The sequence below is a fragment of the Fistularia commersonii genome, chromosome 3, assembly GCF_037954325.1.
Source record: "Fistularia commersonii isolate RoL2024-O1a breed Wild chromosome 3, RoL_Fcom_v1.0, whole genome shotgun sequence".
Classification (NCBI taxonomy): domain Eukaryota; kingdom Metazoa; phylum Chordata; class Actinopteri; order Syngnathiformes; family Fistulariidae; genus Fistularia; species Fistularia commersonii.
This window is the reverse complement of record NC_141286.1, coordinates 14,533,005-14,546,597: the sequence shown is the minus strand read 5'-3', so window position 1 is coordinate 14,546,597 and position 13,593 is coordinate 14,533,005. Positions and strand designations below refer to the sequence as shown.

Sequence of the window (13,593 nt, the reverse complement as noted above, 5' to 3'; positions counted from 1 at the left end):
AGCTTTGCCACCATCAGTGTGAGTGTCTGTACAAGTGCCATCTAGTGTAAATCATTTGAAACCATAATTAATAGTAAGGCCATTGCAGCCTCTGACCTGCCAGGTTCTCGTGAACAGCCTTCATCTCACTCTCAGCCCGGATAAAGGCCTCTTCGATCACTCGGTTTTTTTCCTCCTCCAGGTTCTGCATCTCTGCCTCTAGCTGGCCCTGAGCCCGCTCCATCTCCCCTTCATAGACCAGAATCTGCAGGGGGCAAAGAAGGAACACATGCCAACACACGGTCCTTGCTTTATTACAGCATAATATCCACTTTCACGGTTAAATGAAAAAAAAAAATCCAGACAGTCTGGTCCCAAAGCTGACCCTGCATAAGCCTCAGACATTCAATGTGCATGCTGACATGTGGAATTGTTTATAATGAGCCAAAACACATTGGAAATGTATGAAAGGGTCAAAATAACTAACTACATTTTGTGAATAATGGATAACTTTTTAACTCAAAACTTTGAATTATACTTGTTTCTTTTTTGCGATGTGTGTCATATTTTGTCCTTGAATCATAAATATTTTGTTATTTCGAAGTTTCAAGCGACATCTGTTTTTCATGGGCATTTAAATAAAACTGTCATGCTGCTGTCGCCCCCTGCAGGTTAAACCTGACCACCACATGAGGTAAATCCAACCACCACAGGGGGTAAAATGACGATGGAGGATAAATCTAATCACCACATGGGGAAAATGGCTAAAATGGATACATATGACCACAAAGGGGGATCAGGGGGTAGAATTTAAGAGGAAGAAGCCTAATGTCACACTGCAAGAGACTCGGGAAACTGGGGGCAACAGTAGGGATTAACTGGGACGGATCACACATAGAGATCGACACCTTCCAAAGCCAGGCCTGAATTATTCCCTAATCTCAGTACTCTGGTGGAAAGTGCTGAGATCAGGCAGCTTTGGGACGTCTCAGTCATCATGTGTGATGACACATGTCAGGAGGGCGTAGCCAACCTTTGACAGCCTGCGAGCAAACTGGCTGTTGCCCCTGGTGACAGCACAGGATCGGAGGGGAGCTCTGCCGGCAAGCAGCTGCTAGCGGACGCATGCAGAGAGAAGAGGATGCTGGAATCTCACTTGCTACTTGACGTTGTGTCAGTGCAACTGAGGACGGTGGAATTCAGCTGTACATATTTTTATTTCTTTTGTTTTCTTTGTGCTGAAAACATCTGAAACATTTAGGTCTAGAATGAATCAGCATTTAAATGTCAAAAAGTTTATTTGTAATTTGTTTTAGACTGCCTAATGTTTTTCTACGAAGACGTACAATTTGTATTGAATACATCATATAGTATTTTTTATATTCTCTATGTTAAGGTTGATTTTGGTAGTGAATTTTGATCCAATGTCGTACAAGTAGGAAGACATTTTTTACCATATTTTTTCAAGCTAAAGATATAAATAGTTTGCATATGTAACAAATTAGACTTTTAAGTTTTAACAGCTATTTTTTTTACATTCAGTCTTTTTTATTTAGACAAAAATACCAAGAATAGCAAAAGGAATTTGATTAAAAGATTTTTTTCTGTTCTTTAAGCAGGACGGTCGATGTTTAATAGGGTTTTTTTACATTTGACACTTATTCAGTAATGCCTGTAAATAGGGTAAAACGCTCTCAAAAAATATTATAATTCGTTCAAAGTTTTATAGGTTCTTTTTTATTTTGGTTAATTTTAAGTTATTAATTATCTAACAAAGTAAATCTAAACATTGTTAATAAACTTTTTTGTGCAATAATTAAATTAATTTTGTCATCAATAGCCGCTGGTTGAGATGATGTAATATGATAAATCTGGGCCTCACTGATCCTGGTCTTCCCCTGGTGGCTGCATTCTATATTTGTGGCATTACCTGCGTCCTCAGCTGAGTGCAGCTTCTCTGAGACTCATGCAGCTGTGTCTCCAGCTCCCGCAGCAGCTGCCGCTGCAGCAGTAACTGCTCCTGCAGGCTGGTGTTCTTCATCTGCATCTCAGCCAGAGCCTTCTGAGAGTCGCCCGCCGTCTGGGTCACGTACTGCCAGATGAGAGGACTTTGCGTTACTGGCTCTGATTCTGCCTCTATAACAGGACAGAGTATCACAGGGTTCGAATGATCTCACTTTGCCCCTGGGGGACATGGCCACCTGCCAGACTTGCTCCTTCTCCAGCCTCTGCTCAACATCAGACTGCCGCCACCGCCGCAACTCCTCCAGCTGCCGGTTAGACTCATCGAGTTGCTGCTGGAGAGTCTCCACTCGGGCGTTTTTCTCCAGTAGCTCTTGCTCCAATTCGGCAAGACGGCGTTCCCTCTGCCGAGCCTGGGTTTCCCAACGAGACACCTCCCTCCGCAGGGTCTCCACATCCTGCTGAACAAATACAGCGCACATACACACGATTATCGATTTATCCACATAACATCATGTAAGCATGATGCACACATCATGCTTACATTATGTCTGCATATTACCTGTGTGTGAGTCTCAGTAGCATCAGGGCTCCTGCATGACTTGAGCTCCTTCTTTAGGTGCTGGTTCTCCAACTCCAGACGCTCGAGCTGCTTCTCCAGGTCTGTCGCTCCCTGGAGGGAGATGCACTTTTAGTTCAAGCAGCATAAATCTTAATGTGTGTGTGTGTGTGTGTGTGTGAGAGAGTGTGTGCATGTATCCAAATGCCTATCTTACCAGTTCAGAGCGGAGTCTCTCCACCTCCTGAGTTTGATCTGACAGCTTTTCCTCCAGCTCTTCCACCTGCAAACACATATTATCTGCTCAAACTGACTCAATATTGTATCTTATTTCTTTGACTATGCAAAGAGAAAAAAACAACTTTATTCTAAAATGGATGGAGAGAATTTACATACCTGTGTGCGCAGCCGACTCACCAGCTGCTCTTCTTCGGGACTGATGAGATGACCAGACGGCTCGCTGCGCGCCAACACACCTTAGCACAGAAAAATGCATTTTCAGGTGTTTAAATGTTTCTGAATGAAGCCCTTCACTGGTATTTAACGTCCAATGCCATAAAGATGGTGAAGGTGATAAAGATGTTCAGCTCACCACTCGCTGGCAGTGGTTCGTTCCGCTTCTCCTGCAGTTGTTGCAGCAGGAGGTGACGAGTTACTTCTTCAGAGCGAAGATGTGCCTGTAGAGTCTGTGCGCACACACATACATACACACAAACACACATGCACACTGAAACTCTGCGGTAGAGATATGATGTCACAATGAAGCTTATCCAGACATGCAGCTGCGGTCATCCAATAGGAAAAGCAGCATCTCGCAGCTGACAGATAGTAATTGAAAACTTAAAGAGCTTTTTGATTTTCCCATTTATTATTTCGTCAGATATCCTCCAGAGGAATGTTTTGAGGAACCTACAGCCAGTGTATTCAGAACACAACATCATTTTCAACATAAGGGAAAAAGGCTATGTCGTCTCTTGCAAACTGACATGATGTGTTCATGTTAAGGAAAGGTTAAAAGCACATTTATGGCAAAAGAGATGAACATTTACTGATCTACCAGAGAAGGAAGTCAGAAAAAAAATAGTATCTGCTAGCTGACAAAGGTTTGATGTGGATAGTAGCAGATGGGCTATTCTGGATGAGTTTCTGAATTTGTCCCCTTGTACTCTATAGCTATAACTGAAAAAGACTAGCAGCTACAGAGGGAGGGTCTTTACGTGGGTGACTGTTGACCAGCAGCACCATGTGACCCTCTGAACACCAGACAGGCAGCGTGATTGGAGGACGAGCAGACAAACAGCAGGGAGATCAGACAGATATCCAGGTTCTTGATCTTTTAGTTGACCCTCCATCAAGCCTCAGACCCTCATCTGAGGTTTTTTCTCAATTGAGAACCTGATATTTAGAAGTGGTTTCAGTTTAAATGGCACCACTGATCTGAAACACATCAAAGCAAGGGGAAAAACCATTTGCTAGGGGATTGAATTTTGCATTCATGCTTTTTTAATTATCAAATACTAAGAAATCATTTGCATACCACTTTGCTGCATAACCCCTCAATAAATGTAAAGGTTTAGTCAAATAATACTTTTAATAATGTAGGCTGTTAAGCAATTGTTTCATTGCATTAAACAGTCCTACACAAATGATGATGATAAGGGATAATTATTGGGGATTACCATTATATTACTAATATTGACTTATCAGTTTTCAGGACATTACGTAACCAATAACTCAAAGCTATTTTTGATATTTAATTTATTGTTTTTAGAATGGAAGGAAATTTCAAATATCAGCAAAAAGTATTACTGTAAAGTAATTCACATTATTAATTATTGTTGGGTTAAGGTAAATAGGAAAAGTAACCAAACAATTGAACACATGCTTTTATTTAAATCTATTTATGATTTACAATATATCCTATATCTTTAGTATAGGATATATGATGATGATAATGATGATTTCTATTTGCTAACATTTAAAAAAAATGACGAGCACTGGTGAAGGGAGGAAAAAAAAAAAAAAAAAAAGTAAAAAATAAATAAATAAATAAAATAAATAAAAATCACAAAAATGTTAAAAAATCTACATTTATTTACATTAAAAATATATAAATCATTAAATACTTGAGAACATCTATTCTTTAGAAAAATTACTTTCAGAACAATTTCTGTCTTGATAATTTGTTTAAATCAACATTGTTTTGAATAAAAATATCTGGAGGTATTAGGGTCTCTATTGTGCACACTAACCTCAGATGAGAGTCTATGGCTTAGTGAGGATCCAGAAGATGAAGACAAGCCTCTTTTCTGGGATGAAGATCAATAATAAAAAGATATTTAAAAGAATATGGAGTGAGGACGTTACCTGAATGAGCAGCTGCTGACCAGGTGCATTGGATTCACTCAGCTGGGCACTCAGAGAGGGCCGGTGGGAGAATGTGGTGCTGGGCAGAGATAGGAAGGAGCCTTCATCTTCACCATCACTCATCAGGAAGTCCACTGAGCTTGCTATGGAACAAACAGCGGGTACACACACTCAGGTGGACCTGCTTTCTAGGTCTGGACTGACACTTAAGACTTCAAGATTATTCAGCCTGTAACCAACGTGACGCTCCTGGACCGAACACCTCAAGTGTGTCTAATTAATTCACCTCGGACTAAAGGAAGTCAAGTGACCAGTGCAGAAAATATGGAGCCAGTTTTCCCTGGTACCAGGTCACAGAGGTTGTTCTACTACGGGAACCACAACCTGAACACAAACCACTTCTGAAACCAAGGTAACCAACCAGCTCCACCAGATACCAGCTGATAACTGCACAGACACATTAACCTGCACGACTGCATGTGTGTAAGTCTATTTGTCACTCAGCAGGTAGCTGATAAGATTTGAGGCCACGTAAAAAAAAACACTCACACAAATCTCATCCACAGCCTGCTGAGTAGTAAATAGACTTGCTTATGCACGAGCACAAGCGCGCACACACGCACTCTTTTACAACCTGCACCTGAGAATTAAAAACCAACAAACAAACAAACAAGCAAACAAAAATCAGTTTATCTGCATCATAGGGGTTATAAACTAAACTCTTGTCTAATAGTGACTATACAGATTAAAGGGACAGAGCCACAGAAGACAACTGGGGATGTTGAACCACAACTTAATCCAAGAAGAACATATATGAACTTGCAAATGGATTACAAATGTAATAACAACAATAATGATAATAATCATAATAATAATAATAATAATGGTAAAAGGCTTTTGAGTGCTGTAGCCAAAGTCAGGAAATCAAAGGGATTATTGGGATTACTGTCTGATGACAGGACCTGTCAGTACAACTGCCTCATCTTAAAGCTAGAGCAGGAAAAATCACAGCTGTGGGTCCACCTCATCTCATCCAGAAATGGCGGCATAATTTTCAGAGGCACTTAATAGCTCAGAAGCCAATAGTGTCTGAAAACTGAGCTTTATCCTGTCATTATCCTTCTCTGGCATGTGAAAGTTAAACAGTAGTTTTACACATCAACATGTCCTGAATTCCATAAAACAAGAGGGCACTGACTCTTTGTGGACAGTGAGATGTGCTGTCTGTATTAAGTGGTTTTATTGGCCCGAATGACCTCATATTAAGTAGGAATAGTGAAAAATGAACATCGAGTTGTTTTGATAAATGTGTTGAAAATACTACTAAAAATCTGTTTAAAAATGTCTACAGCAATCAACAAAAAAATATCAGAAATCACCTTAAAGAGTAGAATTACTAGATATTGGGTCAGCTGAACACAAGGCTATGAATCATGATAAAACAGGGAATCCAAATATTTTGGTAAATTTCGGGAGGCAGCAAATATACCAAATACTAAGTCTACTGATGGGGGGGTGAATTAAAGCAGCTGTAGCTTCAACCATCTGATGTTATAAATATTTTTATTGTGGGAATGAATAAAATTCAACCAGCTCCATCCAATAAAAGGATTATTATAAGCTTGGATCTGTATGATGAACCACAAGGTCAAGCACCTTTTTTGTAAATGAAACAAAAGAAAATAAATCAAGCTCAGGCGCAGAGGCGCATTAATCTATCAAACCAAAACCTCCTTTCTCTATTCTAATCGGATTCCTTAAATATGAACCGGCATGATTTCACATTAAATCCATTAAAAACAGATTTGAAGGAAAAATTAAGTGTGAAGAAACTGCTGAACAGAGAGAGCGACAGCAAGAGAGAGTGAGCGAAAGAACGCTCTGACAAAAGCCTCAGTGTTTCCTGATCAGGATCAGGTGGTCTAGGTCAGGTGGTTCTTCAGGAATGAAACCAGACCAGCAGAGTCCAACATGACGACAGGGATACAGTGAGTCTCACCTGTCGATGCATCGCTGGCCTTGCAATCCAAGGAGTGATCCAAGGAGTCTGCGTGAGGAGTGACTCAAGCAGACACACACGAACGCAAAAACCTCACTGCTGCTCAGAGCTCCGCCCCCTCACACTCACCATCCAATGAGAAGTCGTTCCAGAGCTCCTGCAGGCAGGGTGTGTGGCCAAGGTCCCAGGTCTTTCTGGTGCCAAACATGACCGAGGGGCTGAGGGGGACGCTGGACCGCTGGACCGGCTGCAGGAGAGACCATCAAAGACCAGGGGTCAGAGGTCACACTGTGCTCTTGCTTGATGACATCACCATCTTCATCTCAGATCTCTTTTCTGACTTTTCGATGGATATAGCACAACCGGCAAAATCTGCATGCAAAGTGATTTTTTTCCCTAAATGTAATTAATATTTACTTAATCTAAATTTGAACAGTAAATATGTTTGTTTACTTGAATTTGAACATATATCCTGAGCAGATACTGTGTTAGAGGTGAAGGAACACCAGTGTATGTAATGATTAAACCAACTAAAATGGTTAATCAATGGAAAAATATTCAATTCCTTCTTTGAAAAAAAAAATGGCTTCAAAGTGAGACATCTCCATCTTCTTCATAATTGGAAGTGCTATATAATAATAACTTAATAACTGTGAATAATTGTATATATACACACATGCGCACGCGCTCACGCACACATATATATAGAATATTGCAGCCTCAGGGTGGCACTGGCCAGTGTCTCCCTGAGCCGGTCCCAAGCCCAGATAAATGTAAAGGGTTGCGTCAGGAAGGGCATCTGGCACAAAACGTTTGCCAAAACCATACGAATCAATCATAATAACTAGATCAAACAGGATTGGTCGAGGCCCGGGTTAACGCGACCACCATTTGTACCGATGACCCACAGGGAACCAGTGGAAACTGGGCTACTGTAAGTCAAAGAAGGAGAGGAGGAAAGCGTGATCGGCAGCAGAAAGAAAAGGAAAGGCAGGAGTCTGGGACAACAAGTAGGGACTTTGAATATTGGGAGTATGGCAGGAAAAGGTAGAGTTGGAAAACATGATGCAGAGAAGGAAGGTGTCCAGGAGACCAGGTGGAAAGGCAGTAAGGCTGGAAGCTTAGGAGCAGGCTTTAAGTTGTACTATCATGGTACTGACAAGAAGAGAAATGGAGTAGGAATTATCTTGAGGAGGAGATTGTTAGGAACATCTGGAGTTGAAAAGAATGTCAGATAGACTTATGAGTCTGACATTGGAAATTGAGGTGTGATGCTCAATGTTTTTAGTGGCTATGCCCCGCAGGTGGGATGTGAGTTTGAGGAGAAGGAGAAGTCCTGGAAGCTTGATGAAGTGATGCAGAATATCCCCAGAGATGAGAGAGGGGTAATTGGTGCAGACTTCAATGGGCATGTTGGTGCCGGCAGTAGAGGGGATGAAGAAGTGATGGGCAGATTTGGTATACAGGATAGGAACGCAGAGGGACAGATGGTGGAAGATTTTGCAAAAAGGATGGAAATGGCTGTAGTGAACATTTTTTTCCAAAAAAGACAGGAACATAGAGTCATTTATAAGAGTGGAAGTAGGAGCATGCAGGTAAACGACATCTTGTATAGACTAGGTAACCTGAAAGAGATCAGTGACTGCAAAGTAGTTGCAGGTGAGAGTGTAGCCAGACAGCATAGGATGGTGGTTTGTAGGATGACTGGTGACAAGAAGATCAAGAGGATAAAGGCAGAGCAGAAGACAGAGTGTTGGAAGCTGAAAAGGGATGAGTGTTGTATGGCTTCCAGGGAGGAGTTGAGAAAGGCTCTAGGTGGTCAGGGGGTCAGGGAGAGCCTCCAGATGATTGGACAACTACAGCTAGTGTTATCAGGGAGACAGGTAGAGGAGTACTTGGTGTGTCATCTGGTAGGGAAAGCAGATAAGGAGACTTGGTGGTGGAATGAGAAAGTGCAGGAGTATATACAGAGAAAGCTGTTAGCAAAGAAGAAGTTGGACACTGAGAGGACTGAAGAGATCAGACAGGAGTACGGGGAGATACAATGTAAGGTAAAGATAGAGGTAGCCAAAGGCAAAACAAAGGGCGTACGATAACTTGTATACTCGGTTGGACAGTAAGGAGGGAGAGAAATAACGATGGAAAAGATGTACAACAGGTCCGGGTGATTGAGGATAGAGAGGGAAATATATTGATAGATGCAATAAGGGTGGTGGGAAGATGGAAACAGTATTTTGAAGAGCTGATGAATGTGGATAAAGAAAGAGAGGCAAGGGTAGGAGAGGTGACTATTGTAGACCACAAGGTAGCAGAGATTAGTAAAATTGAAGTGAGGAAGGCATTGAAGAGGATTAAGAGTGGAAAGGCAGTTGGTCCTGATGATATACCTGTGGAGGTATGGAAATGTCTAGGAGAGGCAGTGGTTGAGTTTCTGGTTAGATTATTCACCAAGATCTTAGAGAGTGAGAAGATCGCTGAGGAATGGAGACGAAGTTTGATGGTGCTTATTTTCAGAATAAGGGATATGTGCAGGATTGTGGCAGCTATAGAAGGATGACTTGATGAGCCATACAATGATGTCATGGAAAAGAGTAGTTGAAACTACATTGAGAGCAGAAGTCAGTATTTGTGGGCAGCAGTGTGGCTTCATGCCTAGAAAGAGTCTTAACGATGCAGTATTTGCTTTGAGAATGCTAATAGAGAAGTACAGAGAGGCCCAGAGGGAGCTGCAATGTGTTTTTGTAGACCGAGAAAAAGCATATGACAGGGTGCCACGAGAGGAGCTCTGGAATTGTATGAGGAAATCTGGAATGGCAGAGAAGTATGTTAGACTGGTGCAGGACATGTATCCTAGCTGTGAGACAGTGGTGCGGTGTGCTGTAGGGCTAACAGATAAGTTCAAGGTGGAGGTGGGACTCCATCAGGGATCAGCTGTGAGCCCCTTCTTGTTTGCCGTAATGATTGACAGGCTGACAGATGAGGTTCGACAGGAATCTCCATGGGCCATGATGTTTGCAGATGACGTTGCGATCTGCAGTAAGAGCAGAGAATAGGTTGAGGAAAATCTACAGAGGTGGAGGTATGTGCTGGAAATGAGAGGAATGAAAGTTAGTTGCAGCAAGACAGAGTACCGGTATATGTGTGTGAATGAGAGGAACTTGGGTGGAATGGTGAGGCTACAGAGAGTGGAGATAAAGAAGTTGGAGGATTTCAGGTACTTGGGGTCAAAAGTCCACAGCAACAGAGAGTGTGGAAAAGAGGTGAAGAGATGGGTTCAAGCAGGTTGGAGTGGATGGAGAAAAGTGTCTGGGGTACTATGCGATAGAAGACTATCAGCCAGAATGACAGGACAGGTGACAGTAGTGAGACCAGCGATGCTGTATCTCAACATCATAATCCTTGTAATCCTTGTATTCACTGAAATACATGTACATAATGTCTTTATACTTGATTGGAAAAGGAAGTATTCAAGTCTTGGTCGTAATCATCATTAGGATCATGTTTCTTCTTTAACTCAACACAGAATTTACGATCTCCTCTGAGACAAAAGAATGGACGAGACCCTAAAATGGGACCCGACCAACACATACAAGAAGAAAGAGGTCAGCTGTCTACAGGATCTAGAAAAGGATACAGCCATCGACAAACCACTTTAGTAGACTGTACCCAGGAGAAGCCATGCCTTGCATTTATGGACTCCCGAAGATTCACAAGAAGGGAAGTTCTCTTCGACACATTGTCAGCAGCATCAAATCCGTCACATACAACATATCCAAACATGTGGCAAAGATTTTGTCACCTTTGGTTGGCAACATCACACACCATGTCCTCAACGCAGAATTTGCTTTAAAGTGGTCAGTTTGGCACATTTAACGAAACAAATATTCATTGCACTTTTCCGCCATTTGGTAACTTTAAGAGAAAAATCTAACATTTTTTTCCAAAATATTACATCAGCATTTTGGTGAATTAATGTTGCTCATTTTGATTATTGGGGTATGTAACATATTGGATCGTTATGTTCATTAGTTTAAGACAAAAAAGCTTCAACCTATGCAGCTTCTCCCCGACATACCCAGCTGTATTTTGGAGACAGTGATTCAGGGTGAGCCACCAAAATAAATCACAGGTGGAAACAGTACAACACATTTGTAAATTGTTAAGCAATTAATAGCAACTCAGTGTGTGGAATGGTGATTTCCTTTTATAGTACAATGACAAAAAATTGAAGGGCCCCCCTCCTCCCAATCATCTCATGCTGCTCAGCGTTCTACCGAAACCAACCTTAATTAACCGCATGTTGGAACCCAACCAATCAGCTGCTGATGTCCCCTGACCTACAGACACTAAATCTGATTTCAGACATGTCGCCATCAAACCACTTCCCCGAACCAAATCTGTTAAACCTTGACCTCAAACATTGAGTCACACCATTGTATGTGAATGTCTTGCACATCGAGTCTTTACATAATTGGTCAGCACAACCTGCCGCCCGGCCTCCCCGCCAACCATACACCTGAGCCACCATTTGTCCACTGTCGACTTGCACAGCCAACCGACAGTCCGTACCAACAAATGACAGCATCACATGTCCAAATAACTGACCCTCCTTTTTATGTCATGAAACAATCCCTTCCAACCTCACAGCCTTTAGCAGCACCAAAAGAGCGTTCTCATTCTCATGACCACTCACAGGACTAACTTACATATCATCACACAGAGTGTAGAAAATTTCAGTTTCAGAAAAAAAAATTATCCAAAGCTCATGAATGACTTTTCACGGTCATTGTTTACTATCTGTGGTTGTCTATCTACTTCTGACAAAGTAAGATGCTGAGAGCCATACATTCATGCTTCAGGTTGTTTATTAGAGTGTATAAACGCTGGCTTTTTTGATAATTATTTCAGGGTCCTTGGATTATCCACAAACTCATTGAGCAACTTTGTACATCTGACTTCGATGTCTAAAACAGCCTCTTAAATACCTCAGAGTTTCCCTAATTTTTTCCAACAGAGATTTAATAATTCCAAGGACAAGGGGGGGGGGGGGGGGGCGTCTTTTATGAATTATGCACCAAAACTATAGAGGGTGTGCCTTGTTAGCCAGGCATGGTGGGCATAGAAGGTGTGTTGTACAATTGGAAAAAAAGCAATGTTTGAAGAAAGTATTGTGATTTATTTTTTTCACATGCCGAACGCCAGTATATCATCATCCACTGTGACCTAAATAATAAACATCAAATTGAAGAATAGAAAATAGGTGGGAAATTGAAGAATAAGGTTTCTGACAGCTTCAATACAAATAGGAACATTAAAAGACTTAGGATAATTAAATCTGCTTTACCAGAGTCAATGGCATTGTTCAAGTGCAGCCAAGAAACAGATCAACATAAACAATGCTGTGTTCCAGTTGCACAGGTGTAGCTAATAAAGTGTACAGTTTCAGCAGGATTTCACAACAAATGGTTCTTTCTCTCATCAACATTCCTTTCCTTTTTCCCTCAAAGCTGCAGGATAAGAAGCTCCTTGCACTCAGGCACACACACACACACACACACACACACACACACACACACACACACACACACACACACACACACACACACACACACACACACACACACACACACACACACACACACACACACACACACACACACACACACACACACTTTCCTTTCTTATAGGATTTGAGCACGAGGGAACAAGATCTTATCAGGCTACAAACACGGAACACATTTGCACCCACTTCCTTGCTGCAGTAAACCCTTGTCTGAAGGGGCATGAACTAATTTGACCACAGACAACTGACCTTCCTATAGTCTAGTCACTGTGAATGACTGAGCCAAAACCACCTGAACTGTAATAGAGGTGAGAGATTATGGGTCTTAAAATGTTAGATGTTAAAAGGTGGTGTGGCAACTGAATGGAGATAGAACTGTTCTATTTTGTCCCTCCTCTGGACATCTCAAAATATTGTCAGACAAAATGAATCAAAATGGAAAAGTTGAACTGATCATGTCATAACCCATGAAGTACAACAGGGTCATTTTCCATTTAACTTATTGGGATGTTTTTTTGGTCCAGGAACAGATATCAATCCCATCATTCAATGCACCATCTGTAACATTTGCACCAATCACCAGGTCTTCCTATGTCGAGTTTTATTTTGTATACATAAACGCTGGTATGCATAATTTCACACTCACATCACAAGAATGCATTGCATCCCTTTATCTTTGCAATTAGACGACAAAAATGTGACTATACCAGACCTTCGGGGACCACTTTTCTCAAAGAGTCCATGAGTAAGACTATTGATGGGCATGTAACTGAGAATCCATGCAGACATCCCTTGGGTACCTTGTATTTGAAAGCAGAACCATGATGGTTCAATGTATATTTTAGGTAGACATGGGTTTATTCCGACCATTTGTGGAGCCTTCAGTTTGACCCTTCAACTTCCAAATGACTGAGTGCGAACCTCTCCGATACTGCAAAAACTATTAGCACTGCTGAAAATAGATCACACCTTGAATACTGTCAGACATCATTTTCACTAACTCGTGAACATTGGAGTTTGGTTATTTTACTGATAGCCATGAAAGAAAAAGCTAAGTAAATAATTGGTCAATTTTACAGAGACACTCTGCTCCTTCACCAACATGTAAATCATGATCTGTACTCCTTCAGTTTTTTTCTGAGAGGAAAGAAAAACCTGCTGCCG

The 13,593-nt window shown here is 41.4% G+C and overlaps 1 protein-coding gene across 9 annotated transcripts in view; it reads right to left on the bottom strand.

Annotated features, from left to right (window-relative positions):
* kifc3 (kinesin family member C3) overlaps positions 1–13,593 on the bottom strand; it is a 41,483-nt gene that overhangs the window by 10,513 nt on the left and 17,377 nt on the right. For 4 of the 9 annotated variants that reach the window (XM_086143748.1, XM_086143744.1, XM_086143746.1 and 1 more), the window contains exons 2-10: positions 6,996–7,113; positions 4,868–5,010; positions 3,093–3,186; positions 2,897–2,976; positions 2,718–2,783; positions 2,504–2,614; positions 2,157–2,402; positions 1,910–2,071; positions 97–244 (exon numbers count right to left, since the gene is read on the bottom strand). In XM_086143748.1, coding sequence (XP_085999874.1) covers positions 97–244; positions 1,910–2,071; positions 2,157–2,402; positions 2,504–2,614; positions 2,718–2,783; positions 2,897–2,976; positions 3,093–3,186; positions 4,868–5,010; positions 6,996–7,074 — 1,129 coding nt within the window. In that variant the 5' untranslated portion in view covers positions 7,075–7,113. The other 5 variants (XM_086143745.1, XM_086143751.1, XM_086143749.1 and 2 more) reach the window with 5 other exon arrangements.